At 40.1% G+C, this 22,785-nt stretch overlaps 1 protein-coding gene, 2 long non-coding RNA genes and 2 pseudogenes across 3 annotated transcripts; 1 reads left to right on the forward strand and 4 right to left on the reverse strand.

Annotated features, from left to right (window-relative positions):
* Window positions 1-1,144: 1,144 nt before the first annotated feature.
* LOC130685814 (uncharacterized) lies at window positions 1,145-2,100 on the reverse strand. Its single transcript, XR_008999708.2, has 3 exons — window positions 1,963-2,100; window positions 1,544-1,905; window positions 1,145-1,484 (listed from the first exon to the last, which is right to left on the reverse strand). It is a non-coding gene; the product is annotated as an uncharacterized LOC130685814 (long non-coding RNA).
* Window positions 2,101-7,081: 4,981 nt separating this feature from the next.
* On the reverse strand, window positions 7,082-11,606 carry LOC130685813 (uncharacterized). Its single transcript, XR_008999707.2, has 3 exons — window positions 11,465-11,606; window positions 7,974-8,150; window positions 7,082-7,854 (listed from the first exon to the last, which is right to left on the reverse strand). It is a non-coding gene; the product is annotated as an uncharacterized LOC130685813 (long non-coding RNA).
* On the forward strand, window positions 9,943-11,798 carry LOC130685811 (glycoprotein-N-acetylgalactosamine 3-beta-galactosyltransferase 1-like; annotated as a pseudogene).
* Window positions 11,799-13,167: 1,369 nt separating this feature from the next.
* Window positions 13,168-16,099, reverse strand: LOC130685805 (MFS-type transporter SLC18B1-like; annotated as a pseudogene).
* Window positions 16,100-21,680: 5,581 nt separating this feature from the next.
* On the reverse strand, window positions 21,681-22,768 carry LOC132088067 (uncharacterized). The gene is made up of 2 exons (XM_059495738.1): window positions 21,902-22,768; window positions 21,681-21,828 (listed from the first exon to the last, which is right to left on the reverse strand). Exons 1-2 carry the CDS (start codon window positions 22,045-22,047, stop codon window positions 21,693-21,695), a joined length of 282 nt encoding a protein of 93 aa, XP_059351721.1. The 5' UTR covers window positions 22,048-22,768; the 3' UTR covers window positions 21,681-21,692.
* Window positions 22,769-22,785: the final 17 nt, after the last annotated feature.

Here is a 22,785-nt window from a genome sequence, read left to right on the forward strand (position 1 = left end):
TAACTTTACAGAACTGCAAGTTCACTCAGCAAACCCTGGCAAAAAAATTACAAAATGCAAAGTGAATTTTCCCTACTTACTGGTGCTAAACAAATGATGAAACAAAAAGGTTTATACCGTGATTTAAAAATCCTTATTTTGTTTACTGTCAAAACGTCATGTGACTCAATTCATTACATTCTGTGGTATTGACCACTAGATGGCGTTCCTCTTACCTCACTTCCCTCCGCTAGATGTCACTGTTTAACGATTAAAATGGTTACGATTTGTACAGAACTTGATCTCGGCATGGCAAGTTCTATAGCCGCTGTTCAATACGAAACCACCATTACGCCCCGGTATTTGATAACGCCAATATATTTAGTAGATGCCTATTTACTAGAGCAATCTGGCGGTCTAAAACTGTCAGATACCGGAACATATTGGCGATTTAGTAAGGAATGCCATGTCGGGAACTTAGAGCGCGTAGCTTAGGTTGTTTAGCATACGTTACTGTTCCTGATGCACTTCATGCCAGTACCGCACGTCGGAGTATTCCAACCTTACAATCATATCTTTGTCATAGCTCAAGATAAGCCGAGCCGTTTCGTGTCACTGCGTACGTGAGCAACCATCTTTCATTTGATCTATGCAATATATCGTTTAGCCCTTCCTAGCAGCGCTTTTGGTATTACTTGAGTTTCCTGATCGTCTTCTTCTGGTGTTGTTCAAAACCAGGATTGCTTAATCCCCAAATGATTTAGATCAGTTTCGTCCAAAATTTAAAACCTGACCCCCGGCAAGACAAATACTCCACGGTCGAGGAAATCGTTGAATCGCACCGCTGTCGCGACAACAATATTACACCCAGCTTGAAGATTTGACCGCTGATAGCTCGTGACAATTCCTCCATATACAATCACAGATTTTAAAACCGAATTGTAGGAGAATTAACACGCCCCCCGGTGAATTTGAATGGCCAATTCACGAGTGGGTGCGACAATTACAACTTCTGGCTTTTGCTCCATGGAATGAGACGCACCAGCAACACCTTGTTCAAGCAATATGTTCAAAACCGGTACCAAGTACGCCACCTGCATGAAAAAGTGTTAAATTTTAGATGACTTAATCAACGAATATCACAAAGGGTTTGTGGAATACCTTAGATGCAATTGGACCTTTTAGTAGTCGTAATTACCAGCGTGCCCACTCAAAATTACTTTTACTTCAACTTACCCAGTTCACACCGAACCCTTCGAATGAAGTCAGTACCAGGACATCCAGGTTTCAAAATTACTAAGCGTTAATTAATTGGACTACTGTTTTGCCGGAGCCCGTGACAGCACAACCAATTAAATTTCTTTTGGCAAGAATACCTGCAACGGAAGCTTTCTGAACAGGTGTTGGTTTTATGTAGCCAGAATTCTTAAGTTTTGAAGTAGTAGTAGGTGCAGGCCTGCTTCTTAGAATGATGTTATGTGTTGAGGTACATCTTTTCCTGTAATCTAAAGCAAACCGAATAGATATTTTCAAGTCACAAAATACAGTTTGAAAAATGGCTTACCTGGAGGACTACTTTCACATGTCACAGCTTCCGGAATATATTGTTCACTCGGCTTTCCATCTTCCGTCAATTCACTGAATAGATTCGGGCAGCTTTCCGAGGTGTGGCCAGCTTCATTACGCTGTGGTAAAACAATGAACACTGCAACATAAAATATTTTTGTGAAGATACAGTTGGTGCTTATGTTGTAACACTTGCTGCCACCAATGCCTCCTCCTTGTGGGAAATCCCTTGCTACATGGCCCTCTTCTTCGTTAAAAATGGACACCTAAAACGTTTTTGTTTTCTTTTTTACCTCATGGCAGGTATCACTTCCCCAACCGCCACGGTTTTGTCCTTCGAGAAACGTCCCCTTCCCCATACTATCAAAAGAACCAAGAAGTTAAATTCGCACATCTTTTTCGATATTTTCATCTTACTTTGTGACGTCAACGGGCCACTGCCACCGCCCCCACCAGCTTGTGGACACTCTCTGGCAAAATATCCTTCTCGGCACTGTTAAACAAAACCATATCAAAGTAATCACACTAGGAATACAAGAAAACACTTACCTTGTGACAAAGGGCAGAAAACTAGATCAGAATGAAACAAATCTTTGCGCGTGCAGACATCAGATGTCATCTAGCGGTTAGAAATAACAAAGTTTTTCGACTGGCATCTAACGTCTGGCTTAAGAAACGTTTTTAACAGTGCCATCTAGTGTCCGGAAGAAAAAACTTTTTTGGACTATCTAGTGTCCGGAAGAACGAACTTTTACAGTGCCATCTAGTGTCCGGTAGAAGAAACACTTGGGACAGTTCCATCTAGCGATTCGAAATACTACGATGCGACTGCCATCTAACCTCTGGCACAAGAACCACTTTAAAGTAGTATTCGAAAACTTCCTCCCGTTCTTGTGCCTCGCGTTCATCCACTTTTTCGCAACCCTCTTCGTCTTCCGACCCTACATCAGCACCTTCCTCAGCTACAGGACCACGCGATGAACCAATTAGACCTGGACTTCTCCAATTACTTCTTGAGCTACTCCGTGGTCTTCCTCTTCTTCCAGTTCCTCTTCCTCCTCAACTTCATCGTAATCTCCTTCCAATTTCTCTTCCTCCTCTCTCCCAACAGATTTATTGTCAACTCCTTCAGCCTCATCGCTACTAGAATCCAGGTCATAGATCCACGTCGAATCCATAAAGACGTATTGAACTAGACGATGTTTCGTAACGTCGTCCACGTCCGGCCTTAAATACGCCGATAGCAAAGCATACAGTGATGGAGGTGGATAAGTTTGAATGTCCCGTTGGTTTGTTGTGCCTTTTTCTTCTGCCAACAACTCCAAGACGGACGCAGGGACCAGTTGGTCAATCAAAAGAACTTCAGCTGCTTTGACAGAGGAACTGAGACTCTCAATCTCAGATTCCCTATTCCGGTAGAATTGTTCCAGCTGGCGGCGAGGATAGGGCGATAAACTGCAGCTTTCGTTGACGTTCGTTGAGTTTCGAGTGTTCGTTGAGCGTTGACAGTGCAGCTGTCGCTCCATTTCTTGGCACGAGTGATCGAAAAGGATGTTGCAAAGATTTTCACGCAGGGGAGTTGACCACTTTCTGCCATGCCCATTTCTCAACAAAGTACGCTCGCAGTCCACCGAAAAAAATCATAGGTCAGACTTGTTCATTTAACCCCAAAGTTCTTTCACATTTTCACCACGATGAGGTGAAAATGTTTGCTCTAGCGATCGATCATTGAATTTTTCTTGGTTTCTGTTAAACTTTAAATTATTTAACTTAGAGCAAGTGACGTCTCGTACGATCACCAGGTCAATGCAATGAGAAGTTGTAAAAGTAATTCAATTGTTTTTCTTTGTTTAGGCTATTCCCAAAAACTAATTGAAATCGTGTTTCATAAGCCACATTTTTTTAACTGGTAGCCCTACGTGGTAGGACCATCGAAGCTCTTCACTAAGTATTAAAACACTAGAATTCGTTGAAGCATTTTTTTTAACAGCTTTATTTTTTAAATCCAAATTATTTCCGAAAGTACAGGCAATCTGTAGTAACCAACATTGAATTTCTGAAAGAAATCGAAAGAAAAGAGAAGATGGAGAGGTATAACTAGGAAAATGTAAGTATGCTTAGAAAACCTGTGGACTTTCTTCAAATCACGTCCCATCTAAACGAAGGTGCAAACTTCACATCACATTCAAAATGGCAGCTATTGAAATTTAAAAGACTAGTTTACAGTGTCTGCAACGATGGTCCCCTATTTTCAATAACTACAAATAGACGGCATCTAAGAATCAAGAATGAAACGTAAGTGAAGGAATGAAAAATGGATCATTTCTGAATAAGAAAACCTGTCCACTTACACAGTACTAAAGTACTTACACAGATGGTATTCAAAGTATCAAAAATGATCATTGTCATCAATTCTTCCTTCAGTCTGATAGAACCTTCTGAAACCAAATACATTGGCTGAAACTTGGTGGCATCATGATAACCGATTGAAATTGGGGGTGGGAGAGAGGTGACAATGGCCATAACGATTAAAAAAATTTTCCGCTTTAACAGCATAGTAATTTCATAACCAATTATGCCATTGTCGTCTCTCTTCACCTATTAACGTTCAGTGTATCAAAATGCCGATGTTCCGTAGCCAATGCACATCAGTCGCCAAAGTTACAATCAAAAAGAAATGAAAAATCGATACCAATGACAATGACCATAATGAGATTAGGGAACTGCTTCCTTTGACAGCAAACAGGTTTCCTAAGCGTCAAAGATGTTCATTGTCGTATGTCGCCATTCACTTCCGTCCAGTAGAGCATAATGCCATCAATTTGCAGCCACCACATCGAATCAGATCAATTTTGCCCCTTCCTTCAAACGTTACGAATTTAAACAAAACCAAAGCACACAGAATTATCTAAGCTTCAAAACATATTCATTGTTAGACCTTCTTCTCCTCTGCTTTCATTTCGTTGTTAGAAGAACGATGTCCAAACATCGTTTTGAGTCTTTTGAAGAATTTCTTCCCCTTTTTTTCTGCCTTTGGCTCCGGAAACATTTCTTTGGCGAAAGCCACTTCTGCCATCTTCTTCTCAAAATCGATATTTTCGTTTTCGACAATCACTTGCAGGGCTTTTTCTCTTCGCTGGACAAGTTCGGTTAGTTCCGCGCGCTCTACTTCCGATGACGCAGAAGCAAGTTTTTTTTTTTATTTTTAAGCTCGTCTTCTGCATCACGTATAACTTCGCAGGACCTCCTTCTGTCATTTTCATAAATATTTTTAAGCTTAGAAAAAGTCTTCCTGAGGTTGTCGATACAGTTGGATTCTTCGAGCTCAATGACTAGCGGTTCAAATTCGTTCTCGGACTCGGCCCTTTTTATCTCGAACGCTACCATTATGTCCATTATGGTCTCTGACATGTGCTGCTCATACTCTTCGCGATTTTCATTATTCTTGTGCTTTGCCATCTCGATGCGTAACCCCAAGTAATTGATCATAGAACCGGTCAAGTCTAGCACTGTTTTAGGTCCAGCATCTGATTTTGTTGACGGCGCTTGGGGAGGCGTTTCATTTCCCGTTGTGCGTGTTATTTTGATCAAATGCGCATTTTCTTCATGTAAACGGAGCTTGTGGAAGTGTCTACGACCCAGGAAGTTGGGCATAGCCTTATATCCTGCACACACGTAAATTGGGGTTTCAAATGATTCGCCGTCTAATTCAACAAAGGGGTAGAAAAATCCAACGAGGTCATCCCATTTTACGTGCTCCTTGAACTTCCCTGTACGCTTCGCCATGACCAAAGTGATCTTTGATTGACAAAGGCTGTGAACATTCCATCATCAGTTTAGACCAATGGCAAAAATTAGATACACTGAACGCATTTTACGAAGATAGGTGGCGAAAGAGAGACGACAAATTGGATGAGCTCGTTGGATTTTTCTAGAAGGCGAATCAAAACGATGTTTGGACATCATTCGCATTTGATCAAAAAAAATAACTAATGAAAGCAGAGGAAAAGTTTTTTAATCAATGAATATGTTTTGTCAGCTTAGATAATTCTGTGTGCTTTGGTCTCTTAAATTGTTGCTAAAGGAAGGGGCAAAATTGATCTGATTCGATGTGGTGGCTGCAAATTGATGGCATTATGATCTACTGGACGGAAGTGAATGGCGACATACGACAATGAACATCTTTGACGCTTAGGAAACCTGTTTGCTGACAAAGGAAGCAGTTTTTAATCTCTTTGTGGTCATTGTCATTGGTATCGATTTTTCATTTCTGTTTGATTGTAACTTTGGCGACTGATGTGCATTGGCTACGGGACACCGGCATTTTGATACACTGAACGTTAATAGGTGAAGAGAGACGACAATGGCATAATTGGTTAAGAAATAACTATGCTGTTAAAGCGGAAAAGTTTTTTTATCGTTATGGCCATTGTCACCTCTCTCCCACCCCCAATTTCATTCGGTTATCATGATGCCACCAAGTTTCAGCCAATGTATTTGGTTTCAGAAGGTTCTATCGGACTGAAGGAAGAATTGATAAAACGATGGAGGAAATCCCATTGATGACAAGATCATTTTTGATACTTTGAATACCTGTCTGCTGTTTGAGTATTTTTTTGGTACTGTGTAAGCAGGCAGGTTTTCATATTCAGAAATGATCCATTTATCATTCCTTCACTTACGTTTCATTCTTATCATGATGCCTGTCTATTTGTAGTTATTCGAAAATAGGGGACCATCGTTGCAGACACTGTAAACTGGTCTTTTAAATTTCAATAGCTGCCATTTTGAATGATGTGAAATTTGTACCTTCATTGGGACGGGACGTGACTTGAACAAAGTACACTGGTTTTCTAAGCATCCTTACATTTTCTTACATTTGCACACAGATGCACACAGACATCGGCATTTTGATACACTGAACGTTAGTAGGTGAGGAGAGACGACAATGGCACTATTGGTTAAGAAATAACTATGCTGTTAAAGCGGAAAAGTTTTTTAATCGTTACGGCCATTGTCACCTCTCTCACCCACCGCGCTTTCATTCGGTTATCACGATACATCCAAACTTGCAGCATTTGTAATTGGATTTCACAAGGTTAGATTGGGACGGAAGGAAGAATGGGTGACAGTGTTCGTTTTTAATACTTTGAAAACCTGTTCGCTGTGTGAGTACTTTATGTACTGTATAAGTGGACAGGTTTTCTTATTCAGAAATGATCCGTTTTTCATTCCTTCACGTACGTTCCTTTATAACCATGACGCCGTCTATTTGCAGTCTTTGTAAACTACTTGGCAAAACATACGCCATTTGAACAAGAAAAAGAAAATCAACAAAAGGCGCAACGCGCGTACTTAAGAAGTACCGAGATTTTTTTAGCATCGAAGCACAATCATTGTTATGCCTCTCCATCTTTTCCTTTCATTCGATTTCTTCCCTAAAATCAACGTTTCCTTACCACAATTGTCATTTCGGAAAATAATTTGGTTCTTGAAAATAAAAATGTAAAAAATACTTGAATAAATTCTTGTGTTTTAATATTTAGTAGATAAATAAGGTTGCTTAAAACAAAATACTTGAGCATTTGACGAATTTGAAAAATTGAATCCTTGAACTCACAAGTTAAAGTATACAAAATAGCAGGTGATAGTCGTCAGAAATTCTAAAATAGGTATAGTACGGTACAAATCTAAAAGAAAAAGGAAGGAAGGCGAAAGGAACTAAACGCATAAACACTTGCTGACATGTTCGGTAAAAACGTTAAATAGTTATTGCACGACATCTCAGGTGACTGTTGGATGTTGTAACAAACAAATGCTGAAATCAAAAAGACCATTTCGAAACTGGAAAAGATACAGGCCTATACACAAGACTACGACGCTTAGATCGTACGAGATACTACTGAAAGCAGAAACGAATGTAGATGTTATTAGAGAGAAATCGCCTTACGCCAATTTCCTCGGCTGTCGACTCATCTACATCCTCTACCTCAAAACTTTGACGAATCAGGGAATTGGTGTCACTAGTTCGCAAATCAACGTATACCAACTAGCAGGTGATAAAATCATCAAAGATGTTTGCGTAACTAATAGGGAAAAAAAAGAAAAAATGGGGAGGGAGAGAATTCCATGCACAAAGACCAAATCCATAAATATTCACGCAGTTGATCCACAAAACCTACGAAGATGTCTATAGAACCCTCGTCTTCAAGTATTCAGAAAGAGCTTACCTTTTGGCGAATAACGCAGGAAGAAAGGTAAATGACCTTCACGCTGGTCAAGTTAATCCAATAAGCTCCTCCTGGATATCTGAAAAGAAAAACAATGCGATTTTTAGCAAAAGAATTCGAAATTCAGCACGCTCGCAAATGCTGAACATTTAAGAGATTCTAAAGCGCGGTTGACCAAGGTCAGACTCTCGTACCTACCAGAGCAAGAAAAGAGGGACAGTGAACCCTCATAGGTGATCCAAGTGGAGCGCTGGTTGAGGAAATGAGTCGTGATCCACGTATGCCGGCCGAACAAAATAAAGCGAAAGCCGATGACCTTCTACGTTCTGCTCAAGGCTTGAGAAGAGCTCCGCGACATTACCCGCGCATAAGAATCTGTTAAGATAAGGTAACAAAGAGCAAAAAATATTAGCCGAACGTTAATTAATATGAAAAGGGGAGAAACAACAAACAATCCTTTCGCCTACGGTAAAAGATATCCAGTTATTCTTCGCAATTCTCAAGACCGCAGACAGAAAGATAACGGTGAGAAGAAAATTTGCATTACCAACAAAGTTGAGTGTCTTGTGACGCAGGCTAAAATAAATTTAATTACTCAATTGGGGATCTTCAAACGTTTCAGAGCTAAAGCAGGAAGCGCTTAAACAAAGCTCTGCATAATGCCAACGCACTGTTAATGATATTTTCGGATGGGCAATTAAATAATTATTAAATACTGCTGGTTATGCAACGCAAATTTTACGAAAGCAACAGTTTTTGTGGTGATATTACCTGCGCCCGATGAAACACTTTTACTCTCACCACTTCCTCCTTTTCTGTGGGTTATCTGACACGCATAATATTAAATATTAGCTGACCACAATAATATTAAAATTGACCGCAGGATTAAAATATGCTATGGCTAACAATTCATACGGTGGCAAAAGAATACATGAAAATGCACGGCGAAGTGAAACAAATATAACTCCAATCGAAATTTGACCAAAAGACTTTGCATTCATGACGAACGTCTGGGTGAAAAAGAAACAATGAAATCTTTCTTTTGACGTAATTTTTGGCAATGTCTAACGTCACGTCATGATCCCAAGCGTTTTCGTCAACTCTTACAGGTTACGTTCCTCGACAATCGCTACGGCGACATGGCTGCTAAAAAACCCCAAATTAATCCACCGAAAAAAGGGATTGACATAAAGACCCAATAGTGTAACTGGTAGCGAATGGCACTAATAGACCCCTATTTAGCAACAAAAAGAAGGCGGACTTTAATACAAAAGGTATTAGGAACGATCTTCCCTGACGCAGTGGGCGGTGGTCTCTGAGGAATGTCTAGACATAGATTCGGTAAGATAATAATGAGCAAACAGCGAAAGGCTAGACAGCAAGGCCGTCAAAATCGAGAAGAACAGGTCACTGTAATAGAAAAAAAAATGTGCGATGATTGACGTGGGATTTCAATGTACCGGTGGAAAAAAATTTAATAATGGACAGGTGGCTGCACAAAAAAACAAAATGGCAAAACCTTTGATTCCTAACTGTTAATCATCCGACAGCTCGTAGCCCGTGGCTCAACCGGTACATCGACAATTGTTACGGGAAACAGGTAAGAGCGATGAAATATGGTTGTACTCTATGTTGTGTCATCCTTGACAGACTAGCTCTTGCGGTCAAACAAAGCATGTTGGATGAAATGATCTTACTTCCGGTCACATTACAACACTCGATTGTAATGCAACGGAAAATCAAAAACGCCCTGCACAATACCGAAATCTGCAATGGAACTAGATTCGTTCTATTATTTCGTGCAACGAATCGAATTCGATGCAACTCAAATAATATCAAAGGCAACAACACAAAAACTGTGCTTTGCGGATGTTCCCTAAGTTTACAGGTGAGAGCACGATTGTCGTCTCCCCTCCAACCCCCCCCCCCCCAGAAAAGATTTAAAAAAAAAAAAAAATAGGCCATTAAGTTGAAGGTTACACTCAATAGGAGGCGAATGGGGGACATTAGAAAATAAAAAATAAAAAAAAGTCCTACAGAGTTCTTCCTCGGCCCCAATCTCTCTCCCCCCTCTCCCTTCCATTTGTACAACATCCTCCTGGCCGCATGCCCGCACCACAGCGACTACCGTACAGCAGGGATACATTTCCTACGCCAAAGAGAAAGTCAGTCGCTATCGAGTTGTTGTACTGCACACAATGCACCCGACCAGTCGTCTTCGTCCTTCGTAGTTTTCTTTACCGAGTTAAACAAAATAAAATAAGAAAATAAGGCAAAGAGAAACGACAGTTTGTGCTGCGGGACATCTCGTGTTTAGGACGCAGCAGATTCAACTGTCTGGTGGGAATGGTTCGCGCAGGGTTTGCACGAGTCTCTTTCTCTGCTCTTCTCGTCGCTGTGATTTTCGCCTTCTGTTTGGTGTGCTTTCTCCTACAAGACGCTTTCATTTACACGCAGCCGCATCATCGAATGTCAGTTTGTGAAATTCTATTTCGCTTTTTGTTTTTAAATTTTGAGCTTCACCATTAACTTTTGATTTCTTATTTGTGCGGGGTCAATGCGCAGTTTTCGGCTGGGCAATAGCCTTGCGTCGGATGGAAATGATGTGACTATTCCAGTTGAGAAAGTGGAGGAGACAACAAAAATCAGCGTGGTTTCTTCAAACAGCCTAATCAAAGGTATCTTACTCGTTCACAAATAACTGGTTTCGTTTTTTTCAAAAATAGTTTCAAATTAAGCGTCCATCAAGCCAAAACAGTCTTTCGTTTTCTTTTTGTTTACAGGTAATGGAGTGCGTAGCAAGAGCGCCGATTTGTTCCAGAAAGAGCGCATTCTGTGCTGGATTATGACGTCACCCGACAATCACAAAAAGAGAGCCATGGCAGTCAAAAATACTTGGGGAAAACGTTGCAATGTTCTACTTTTTTTGAGTTCAGAAGAAGGTATCATTTCATTTCCACAATTTTTTCCCAAAATATTTTTAACATGATTTGCACAAACAAAAGATCCTAGTCTGCCGACCATCAAATTGCCTATAATCGAAGGGCGGGACCAACTTTGGGGTAAAACGAGAGAAGCATTTCGCTATATATGGAATCACTACCGAGATCAAGCCGATTGGTTTTTCAAGGCCGACGACGACACGTACGAAAATCCCTTCCCCTTTCCAAGAATTCGCTTAATCAACTCGTCTGCAGGTACGCCATTCTGGAAAACATGCGCTATTTTCTTTCGGCTTACAACACATCGAAACCCTTGTGGTTTGGGCATAAATTCAAGACCATAGTGAAACAAGGCTACTTGGGGTGGGGCTAAACGGGTATGTGCACCTTTGGCAATATTTTCTCTTTGAAGAATCGCACATTTAACGTCTCTCTCCCCGTTTTGTGTCACAGGAAAATGTATGAGTCGACTGAATGTGTCGGCCATGGACACGAGAGACGCCAAAGGCAGAGGAAGATTTTTCCCGTTTTTTCCCGAACAACACATTTTCCCTGGGAAAGTAACAAAGGACTACTGGTATTGGCAATCCATTTACTACCCCGCACAAGAGGTAACGCTATTTTTTTTTAAAGATAACTATAAAGATATCACCTCATTCTTCATGTCTACAGGGATTGGAATGTCGTTCGGACAGTGCAATCTCTTTCCACTACGTCAAACCTGAACAAATGTACCTTCTAGAATACCTGATTTATCGGTTAAGGCCATTCGGATTGGAGCCAGAAGACCGGCCAGCAACTCCAGATCCACCGCCAGACTTGGATTTGACAGCGACGCCTTGGTATGTTTCCGAAAAGCAATTCGAGGGCAATTCCGCCGGAGGTGAAGTAATCCATAGCAGCACGAGTGCCACCCCCACACTGAAAAGTAACAGATATACCATGAAAAATTACACAGAACGACTCAACGAGCTTATCAAAAGAACAGAAAGGGCAAGAAAATTGAAAATAACATAATATTGATTACAGTCATTTGCACGATTTGTTTCCAAATAACTATGTTAACGTGATAATACATTAATCGAACATTTTTATTTTCGCATTTTTTGTTCTTTTACTGAACTGAAGACAATGTCTTCTTTGAACAAGTAAAATAGGAAGACGTCAAATTCAACTAACGAAAGCAACAACGAGAGAAGTATCCCGTTACTGCTTATAACGGATGGCGTGATTACAAGTCATTAAAGAGAGTGCATTGGCCTGCATATCGCTTCCAACAGTTCTGATAGCATGAATTCATGCTTTCATACCCAGTTACGTAAACAGATATAAAAATGCTAAAAATGCACACGGCTGGCTAAGTGACAACTATGGCAAATTCAAAGCAGAACCTGTTAGCAATTCCTGTTATGTTTCTTGGTATGCCAATATCCCACTATCTTATTCAATTCACATTCTTTCGACTACAACATTCAAAGTTCAACGCACCAGATGCATGAAATGTTGGCTTTTGAGCTAGCAAGCTGTCTGATGGTAGAACACTCCACTTAGAAATATAGTTGTCCGAATGAAGCTTGCTTTTTACATTGACTTTAGTTAAACTTTAAAATACCTTTTAAGTATTCCCTGGAACTTGGTGATGTGCAAACCACTGTGCTGCATACAGGGGATAGGACAGCAATCATGCAATTTCTTAGCCTCCAAAATGAAAATTCAACATCAGCTAAAACAATCAGCAAAGAAATACAGTGTCATTTAGTATCTGTTGATTGAACACTGGTTGTATATTACCTGAAAGGGGATACAGACGGATACGCCATTTTCTTCATCCACTGCAAGCATGACTTTCCACAGCACGTCATCTGCTTGAATAATTATTGCCGGGTAACGGTTAATCTCGACAAATCGTCATAAAATGTCAAAATCATAGGTTGTGGTACTTGTGGATGAGAAAATTCTCGAAATTAAGCATGGTCAGAACGGTTCGCTTCTTTAAGTAACATTCTTGAGTCAATGACTAGCATAAAGCGTGTGGGTGGACGCTCTGACGGGCACGACCATCTTTCGGTCGAATCCATAATATTTGAATGTGACCACCACAGCTGCTAAAAGCCTATTCATCAATTCCCGTACCATTCGCCACAACGCCACATAAAATGTAATGCATTTTAAAATTCAATAGGGCTTAAGCTCAATTAAATTTAAACATGCTTTTGTCGCATGAATCGATTTTTCTCTCGTTCTGCTCGAGTATCAAAAATTGGCTGAAAAAAAGAAGCCAAAACGCTCTCCTGAAAATTATCGATTGGATAAAAAGCAGATGTGCGACGGGGTAAAATTAAAAAAAGTTAAATGCTTCGACGTGGTCTGGCTTCTACTTGACTTGTGATGAACTGCTCAAGTGATTAATGGAGCTACTGGGGGCAAACAATGGACTTGAAAGAGGAATGAATTGTATCCCTCTATGATTGCGATTGAATTTAGCAGCCTTGATAATCTATATTGATCCTTAATAACAAAACACATTATGTAAACAAAAAGCTGTCTAGAACAAAACAAAATTTACGCTAAATAACAAATATCTTTTTTTTCTAGATCGATTAAGATTTTTTTTTTTAAGGGAGATAGTTGAGAGTATGGATTAGCCGGATATGATTTTCATAAAATAGTTAAAGCCAGCCGGAGGAGACACGGAAAATATCGGGTATGGCAAGTGATAGGGAGCTGATGAGATTCTCAAGTTTCTAAATTCCATTATCTAGTCTACACGATGGGCCTAATCTGTTCAGCCAGAGAATCCCGCATATGTTTCAGCACGCATGCGGCGAATTATGGCACAGTCTCGCGGTAATGGGATCGACACTGATTTGCACGTGACGGACTCGGCTGGAGATTCGGGCTGAGAAATAGTTAACCGTGGAAACTCACCGACATCCACGACGGAATAAGTAGACGATGTTGTTCGCGTAGATATGGCATCCACTGTCGTGTCATCCCCGTCGGACTTGCCGTCCCCTTTCTTGCACTTTGGTAACATAAAGCAAATGGTTGCTAGACCCTATAGAAGGAAATAGACAATGCAATCAATTATTTACTTGTTAAAAGTCATTCATTTTTGCACAAAACTTACCACTGTAATTTGAACAGAGAAGACGACGACAGCCGTCATTTGGAAACCAAATGTGGTCCACTAAAATGCCAGTACCGGCGCGTGAAACAAAACGCCCAGCACCACTAAGTGACGACCATATACCGGCAACAAGGCCGTGCGTACTGGGATTATCCGGATAACCAGAATATCTATTATCAAAACGAAAGAAAGGAAATGAATACTGGTACAGTAAATAGTTTCTTTTTAAATGTGGCTTACACGGCTTCTCTCATGGCATCAACAACCCCGGAAACTTGTTGACCTGCAAACGCATTTCCACTCAGTGCCAATGCGATACCGACAACAACTAGATTTCTAAAACAAAATCCAAATAATGATACTAGTTAAACGGTTTGACCTGGAGAATTGAAATCAAAAGTAGACCTACCGATCAATAGGAACGAAGGGAAAAGGCCCCAGCAAAAATATGGACAAGGCTACGATCATGGTGCTCGAAAGAAGGCAGAGCTTCACAGTTCCTCGGCGATGGCACAAGTATCCCCAAATAGGGCTGGCTATACTGTTGGCACCGTCTTTCAGTCCGAAAAAGATGCCCACGTAAAATGGTGTCAAGTCAAACTGCAAACAAAACATAAAATGATTCTAAAGAAATTAATAATAACGCCAAGACGGAAAACATACCGTACGCAACACTTGCGGTTCAAAGTTGATCGAGAGGAACCCGTTCGACATGTCGATACGATGAACGTGAAGAACGGGATCCAAATGGATGGAATACACAAAATAGCCAATGGCGATTGAGTTTTAGTTTATCCCTCGTCATACTGTGACACTAAAATGTTGAGAAACGAGATGAGAAGGCTGGTGACGTACAATATTTTGAACTAACTTACCGTCATAATCGGCGAGAAAGGGTAATGCAATAAAGGCCATAATAGTTTGAATTCCTCCCATGAGGATAAAGGTAGTCTTAAAACCACCTACTTCATGCAATGCACCACCGACTATAGGACTAGCAAACTGGGCAATGTTCATCATGGTTCTTGTAAGATTCTAAAATTAGAACAATGGTAGAAATTGAACAGCGAACGCTAAACCTGCATTAGTGAATCTTACAAAGATTTTGGCAACGGAATTGGGAAACTCCACAGCAGTGTACGTAAACGTCGCCGTAATTGTTCCAGCGTTTCCGGCAGCGTGAATGACGCGGATCAATATAGATATTACGACGAATGAACCCCCGGGAGGGAAATACTCTAAAAAGCTTTTAAAGTTTACTGATTAAAACCCAGCTTTTGCGTTTTTTTTGTGTAATTTACTACTCACCCCGATAATAAGCAGCAAATACCTCCAATGAAAACTCCAGAAACAAAGGTGAACCGAACGCCACTAACTTTTAGCTGAAAGAAAGATGAAGATGCAAATTACACGTTTATGGAACAAATTTGGGGTAATATTTACGTTTTTTCCAATAAAAGGAGTGTGACAAGAAACGATGTCAGGCAGTTGGTACCAATAATAAATCCATAAATGGATACTGTGGCACCCTTATCTTCAGCCTAGAGATTAAAGCAAACATTTAGATTTCACATTACATATGATCTTATTTCACAGATACTTACAATTTAGGGAAAGAACGGGGGGGAAAGGCAAATGATGATGTGAGAGTTGCTAATGAGAGAACAACCAATAGAAGCCATTGTCTGGGTGTCAGTTTTTTCTTCTCTGTTTTATCAACCTCTCCAAAACGCCTATATTTTTTCTTCTTAAGCCCTCCACAACCTCCATTACAACTGTCAGATGATGCTGTTGACAGGCATCTATCTTTTTTCACAGTATCCTCCTTTGTGCTCAACTCCTTTTCGTTCGAGTAATAAGTGTTGATTCAATCTTTTCAGTCGTTTTTGCACCTGATCATGCCAAAAGCACTGGTGATGTTTCAGCCATCGAAACTGACCTATTCTTTTGCTGTCTTTCTGGATAGGGTGGGTATGGCAAACATGGCTTAGCCAAGGTTGTGAACGATCCAACATACCCATTCTTCAAACAGCTTGTGGTATCTTACTTCTCCTTAGCTATAAATAAAAATAGCAATAGTAGTCAAATTTCTTTGGCATGCTAAAGAGCAAGACTCAAGCACATAACAACGTAGGTCTGCGTCGAGGTGCAAACGAAAAACACGAGTTGGCTAAGGCGGGACGGTATATCGTGGAAATGATAGCGGAAACAGTAATAACCACCAGGGTATATGTCCTATAGACGGCATGCATGTGAATTCAGAAGATTCCAAAACTGAGATAGTTTTTCACGAAATAAAAATACTTTTTAGAGTTTTTTACAGTTATTTGTGTTGAACATTACGGGAAAAATTCTAATTCATTTAATTTCCTTCACACAATTCAAATTACCTTATCTTATTAACATTTTTTTTTGAAAAAACATCAGAGTTTGAGCAGTGATGGGTTCTGTCTTCCGTCGAAAAATGCCATAAAGCGAGACAGCGAGCGGTGTTTTTCAAGCACCCGAAGTAAATCGAAATATTCAAAATGGTTCCCTCATTTATGAATATCTTCACGTTCGTCACAGCATTAACAGGATCTTCCAGCAGAGAAGAACAACCTGAACAGTTGACACCAGAAAACAGGAGCGACTTGTTACAGGAATGTAACACGACGCATCCTTTACCCCAGAATACTTCATCTAGTACTGATTGCCAAGCAGAGAAACCAGATGGAACTGCAAAGGGCGCCCAACAGTCGAAGCAATCACGATTCTTCGAGCGAATGAAACAGAAATTCGTCAAACCGGGATTTTTGAGAGAAGATAATACCATCAAGATCAAGTCTGTGCAGGTATGTCTGAACAAGCATAAAGTGGATATGGTGATTGACAAAGGCTGTGACGAGTCAATCATCAGTCTACAACAATGGCAACAAATAGGCGAGCCCAACTTAACGCCTTTTACGAAGTACAATTTGGTCAAGTCTAAGCGTACAGGGAAGTTCAAAGAGCACGTAAAATGGGAAGAGGTCGTTGGATTTTTCTACACCCACGTTGTATTACAAGACAAAACAACTGAAATCCCAATTTACGTGTGTGCAGGATATAAGGCTATGCCCAACTTCCTCGGTTGCAGACTCTTCCACGACCTCCATTTACATCAACAAAATGCGCATTTGATCAAAATAACACGCACAACAGGAAAGGAAACGCCTCCCGAAACCCCGACAACAAAATCGGATGCCGAACCTAATACTACACTAAACTTGACCGGTGCTATGATCAATTACTTGACGTTACTGATCGATATAGCAAAAGACAAGAATAAGAAAAATCGCGAAAAGTATGAAAAGTACATGTCACAGACCATAATGGCCATAATGGTAGCGTTCGAGATAAAAAGGGCCGCCTCCGGGAACAAATCTGAACCGCTTGTCATTGAATGCAACAGCATCGACAAGCTCAGGAAGACTTTTTCTAAGCTGGAAAAACTCTACGAAAATGACAAAAGGAGGTCCCGCGAAGTTATACGTGATGCAGAAGACGCGCTGGATGATCATAAAACAAAACTTGCGTCTGCATCATCGGAAGTAGAACGCGCGAAACTAACCGAACTTCTCCGGCGAAGAGAAAAAGCCCTGCAAGTGATTGTCGAAAACGAAAATATCGATTTTGAGAAGAAGATGGCAGAAGTGGCTTTCGCCAAAGAAATGTTTCCGGAGCCAAAGGCAGAAAAAAGGGGAAGAAATTCTTCAAAAGACTCAAAACGATGTTTGGACATCGTTCTTCTAACGACCAAATGAAAGCAGAGGAAAGAAGGTCTAACAATGAATATGTTTTGATGCTTAGATAATTCTGTGTGCTTTGGCTTTGTTTAAATTCGTAACGTTTGAAGGAAGGGGCAAAATTGAGTGAAGAGAGACGACAATGGCATAATTGGTTAAGAAATAACTATGCTGTTAAAGCGGAAAATTTTTTAATCGTTATGGCCATTGTCACCTCTCTCCCTCCCCCAATTTCATTCATTCATTCTCCCAATACCTTAATTTAAATGGGACGTGATTTGAACAAAGTCCACAGATTTTCTAAGCATGCTTACATTTTCATAGTTATACCTCTCCAGCTTCTCTTTTCTTTCGATTTCTTTCACGAATTCTATGCTTGGTTACTACAGATTGCTTGTACTGTCGGCAATAATTTGGATCTTAAAAATAAAGATGTTAAAAAAAAAATGCTCCAACGAATTCTAGTGTTTTAATACTTAGACAAGAGCTTCGATGGTCCTACCACGAAGGGCTACCAGTTAAAACAATGTGGCTTATGAAACACGATTTCAATTAGTTTTTTGGGAATAGCCTAAACAAAGAAAAATAATTGAATTATTTTTACAACTTCTCATTGCATTGACCTGGTGATCGTACCGTCATTCACGCTTCCTTCTTGCGCAAGAAAAAAAAAATTTAAGCGGCTTCCGATTTTTATACATTCACGCGTGATTGCATTGGTTTAGAGTATTCTACCTGTGACTATACTAGATCAGTCAATAGGTACGTACAAGTTTTTAAAAATTGCAGAGGAAAACAACTCAATCGCACTAATAATTTTACAGTTAGTCATCGAATTCTCAGTTCCCCATATTTAATTTCACGAAATTCCGTTATCGTTACCAATCTCTATGTTTATACTTTGCTTGTTCTTCCTACTTCAAAGGCTTCTTCCTTTTTCCCACTTGAAAAGCCCTCGGAAAAGAAAATGGGAACAAGAAAAGTGATTTGGAACGATGGAACACGTCACGCCATAACGGTTGATGGCGTTATCATTGCAAAAAGGGGAAAAAAATGTTTACTTCAAACTGGAAATTTATCAATTTTTGTATCCTTATTCCGCTAGTAGATCAAAAGACTCGCGTGCGTCCTTCATTCAACGGTCAGAACGGTTCGCTTCTTTAAGTAACATTTTTTAGTCAATGACTAGCATAAAGCGTGTGGGTGGACGCTCTGACGAGCACGACCATCTTTCGGTCGAATCGATAATATTTGAATGTGATCACCACAGCTGTTAAAAGCCTATTCATCCATTCCCGTACCATTCGCCACAACACCACATAAAATGTAATGCATTTTTAAAATTCAATTTGGCTTAAGCTCAATTAAATTTAAACAAGATTTTGTCGCATGAATCGATTTTTCTCTTGTTCTGCTCGAATATCAAAAATTGGCTGAAAAAACGAAGCCAAAACGCTTTCCTGAAAATTATCGATTGGATTAAAAGCAGATCGTGCGACAGAGTATGGATTAGCCGGATATGATTTTCATAAAATAGTTAAAGCCAGCCGGAAGAGACACGGAAAATATCGGGTATTGTTACAGATGTGGCAAGTGGTAGGGTGCTAGATGAGATTCTCAAGTTTCTAAATTCAATTATCTAGTCTACACGATGGGCCTAATCTGTTCAGCCAGAGAACCCGGCATATGTTTCAGCGCGCATGCGGCGAATAATGGCACAGTCTCGCGGTAATGGGATCGACACTGATTTGCACGTGACGGACTCGGCTGGAGATTCGGGCTGAGAAATAGTTAATCGTGGAAACTCACCGACATCCACGATATCCACGAATAAGTAAACGATGTTGTCCTCGTAGATATGGCATCCACTGTCGTGTCATCCCCGTCGGATTTGCCGTCACCTTTCTTGCACTTTGGTAACATGAAGCACATGGTTGCTAAACCCTATAGAAGGAAAGATAATGCATCTTATTATTTACTTGTTAATAGTCATTTATTTATGGTCAAAACTTACCACTGTAATTTGAACAGAGAACACGACGGCAGCCGTCATTTGGAAACCAATGTGGTCCACTAAAATGCCAGTCCCAGCGCGTGAAACAAAACGCCCAGCAGAGACGACCAAATACCAGCAACAAGCCCGTGAGTATTGGGATTATCCGGATAACCAGCATGTCTATTATCAAAATGCAAAAAAGAAATGAATACTGGCACAGCAAATTGAATTTTTTAAATGTGGCTTACACAGCTTCTCTCATGGCATCAACGACCCCCGAAACTTGTTGCCCTGCAAACGCAACTCCACTTAGTGCCAATGCGATACCGACAACAGCTAGATTTCTAAAATAAAATCAAATAATGATACTAGTTAAACGGTTTGAATTTGAGAATTGAAATCAAAAGTACCGATCAAAAGAAATGAATGAATTTAGTCTATTGCAAATTTGCTACGACATCTTTCGCGGGTGGCATAATAAAAAGAAAAAAAAAGGAAAGAAAAATAAAATAAATGTAAGTAAAATTTGTTGCCAATGAAAAAAAATTTTTAAATGGGATGGGAAGAATAAAATCTAGATATTGAAATAAACCACAAAAAAAAAACAAAAAAAAACAGAAAGACTAAGAACTTAATCTAATTAATTCAATGTGCGTTGGTTCGTACGATGTTTCGTCGACTGGATCATTCGCAACAACGTGACTTTTCTAATAACTTATACATCTACTTACTAATGCCATCAACTTTCGTTTTTCAAAATACGGAATTACATGACATCACGTATTTTACCGCCTGCTCCCTCCGAGACTCTTACGGCGCTATACACCATTTTTATTAAAATCTTTTGGTTATGGGGAACTTACTGAACAATGAGTCGTGTAATTTATTGTTTCCAATCTATTTTACAAAAGCCAAGCCACTACCTGTATGCACCATCATTGACGAGAGCGGTAGGTTGTCAGGGTAGGCTGAATCTTTCCATAAGTTTACCCTGTTCCGTGAGATTTTTTCTAACTTTTGTCCTCATATAATAGATGGGGCAATCTCGGCTAAATGTGGCAAACGATTAGTATTAAGTATGTAACATGATTAGGATATCACTCAAACTATTTACTTGCAACAAAGAATCTCTTCGTTGAGACTTCCCTGGCACCGTTGACATTCTGTCCATAAACGATTAAACTTCTCTTCGAGAGCATAAAGTTGGCCAATTTCCCTCTGGTAGAACTCCGATTCTTTCGGCTTGCAAAATCTGTTTAAATTGGAACAGCAATTTTAACAAACATCGCCGAGATAGGCAGAAATTAGACTTACTTGCATACAGCACTATCGTCTGGAAGGACGGTTTTGCATCCAACACAGGTGGATTTGCGTGTGGTAAAGCTAGCCAATCCACCAATTTTTGAAGTAACAAATGAAGGCGTCCGGGTATGGTAACCATCTACAATACGGAATACTGTCAAAACCGTTCAATTATGTCAAGCAAATAAAGGCGATAAGTCCGTGTTTACGTAGCAACAATGATTCCGCTTTAGATCCAAGTATGGGTTCCAAAATCCGAACAAGGGGTTTTGAAAGCTGATTTTCCAAATGGTATGGGGCATCAATAGGTACGCTGTATTCCATTACAAAAATAGGGTTTTCCGTCTAAAGAAGACGTATGAAAACTTAATAGTTCATGAGAAATTTGAAATCCAAAGACGAACCTTGAGGTAAGCTGGTGTACTTTTAGCGGCTGCGATAATGACATACGGAACTCGATCCCCTAATTTTGGGGTTGTACCAGCATCTCGCTTACGCATCTTGTGAGCTAGTTCCACATGTGCCTGTTTACTGGCGTAGTCTTTATCTGTTTTAGTCAGCTCCTTTTTAATAAAAGAAAGCAAACGGATAAAATCACAGTATTCCAAAACATAGTTACGCTCTACCTTGGTAATCATCAGAAGTGAGATATCGACTTTGTTGCGCAGCAAGTCGAAAATAGATTGTTTGGCGTATTCTAGTGCTCCATCCGGATCTCTAAGAGAAAATATCAAAACCTCAAACTTTGAATACTAAAACTGATGACTTTTTGTTTACCGATCAATCAAACTTTTCTGCAGACCAGCTATTGATAAGATTGGCAACGAGTTGACAATTATCACGACGAACAGTTTCTAAACCCTTACAATCCATTTTGTCAAACTTTTCAGGTTTGGTCCAATACAATCCTGGATACCTGTGAAGACAGAAACAGACAGTGCAACTGGTATCTCATCTAACAAGTCTTTATAAATCAGAACCGTAATTACCTCTTTTCGTTGATCAATAAATAGGGGTAATAGACTTTTTCGAATTCCAAATTAATGGGTTTGACAAATTTTGCCGACACAAATGCGGCAGCTTCTCGGCCTAATTCCATGGCTTCGGCCACCGTGGGTACACCGAATTTCACCATTACGGAATCTGTGTTACCATAGATTACCTGACGTGACACTAATTGAGAAAATCCTCGAGTCGCCCCGCGGTCGCGACAAGAGTATTGCACCCAGCTTGAAGATTTGACCGATGATGGCTCGTGACAGTTCCTTGATATATGACAGATTTTAAAACCGAATTGTAGGAGAATTTACACGCCCCGCGGTGAATTTGAATCGAAAATTCACGAGTGCGTGCGACAATTACAACTTCTGGCTTTTGAACCATGGCGGGGATGCACCAGAAACACCTTGTTCTAACAATATGTTCATAAACGGTACCAAGTACGCCGCCTATATGAAAAAATGTGAAATTTTAGATGACTTAATCAACGAATGTCACGAAGGGTTTCTTGAGTATCTTAAATGCAATTGGACCTTTTCGTAGTCGCAATCACAGACGTGCCCACTCAAAATTACTTTTACCTCAACTTACCCAGTTCATATCGACCCATTCGAATCAAGTTAGTACGAAGGCATCAAGGTTTCAAAATTACACAGCGTTCATTAATTGGATTACCGTTTTGCCGGAGCCCGTGACAGCACAAGTAATCAAATCTCTTTTGGCAAGAATATCTGCAACTGAAGCTTTCTGTATAGGTGTTGATTTTATGTAGCCAGCAATCTTAATGTTTTGAAGTAGTAGTAGGCGCAGGCCGGCTTCTTCGAATGATGTTATTTATCGAGGTACATCTTTTTCTGTAACCTAAAGCAAATCC

This window comes from Daphnia carinata, chromosome 6 (genome assembly GCF_022539665.2).
Source record: "Daphnia carinata strain CSIRO-1 chromosome 6, CSIRO_AGI_Dcar_HiC_V3, whole genome shotgun sequence".
NCBI classification, from domain to species: Eukaryota; Metazoa; Arthropoda; class Branchiopoda; order Diplostraca; family Daphniidae; genus Daphnia; species Daphnia carinata.

Bases quoted from the DNA above. Each gene is read 5' to 3' on its own strand.
- LOC132088067 (XM_059495738.1), bottom strand. From the start codon at position 22,047: ATGGTGAAATTCGGTGTACCCACGGTGGCCGAAGCCATGGAATTAGGC. The intron at 21,829-21,901 runs GTAATTACGGTT...CTGTCTTCACAG, and splicing joins TTATTGATCAACGAAAAGAG to GTATCCAGGATTGTATTGGA.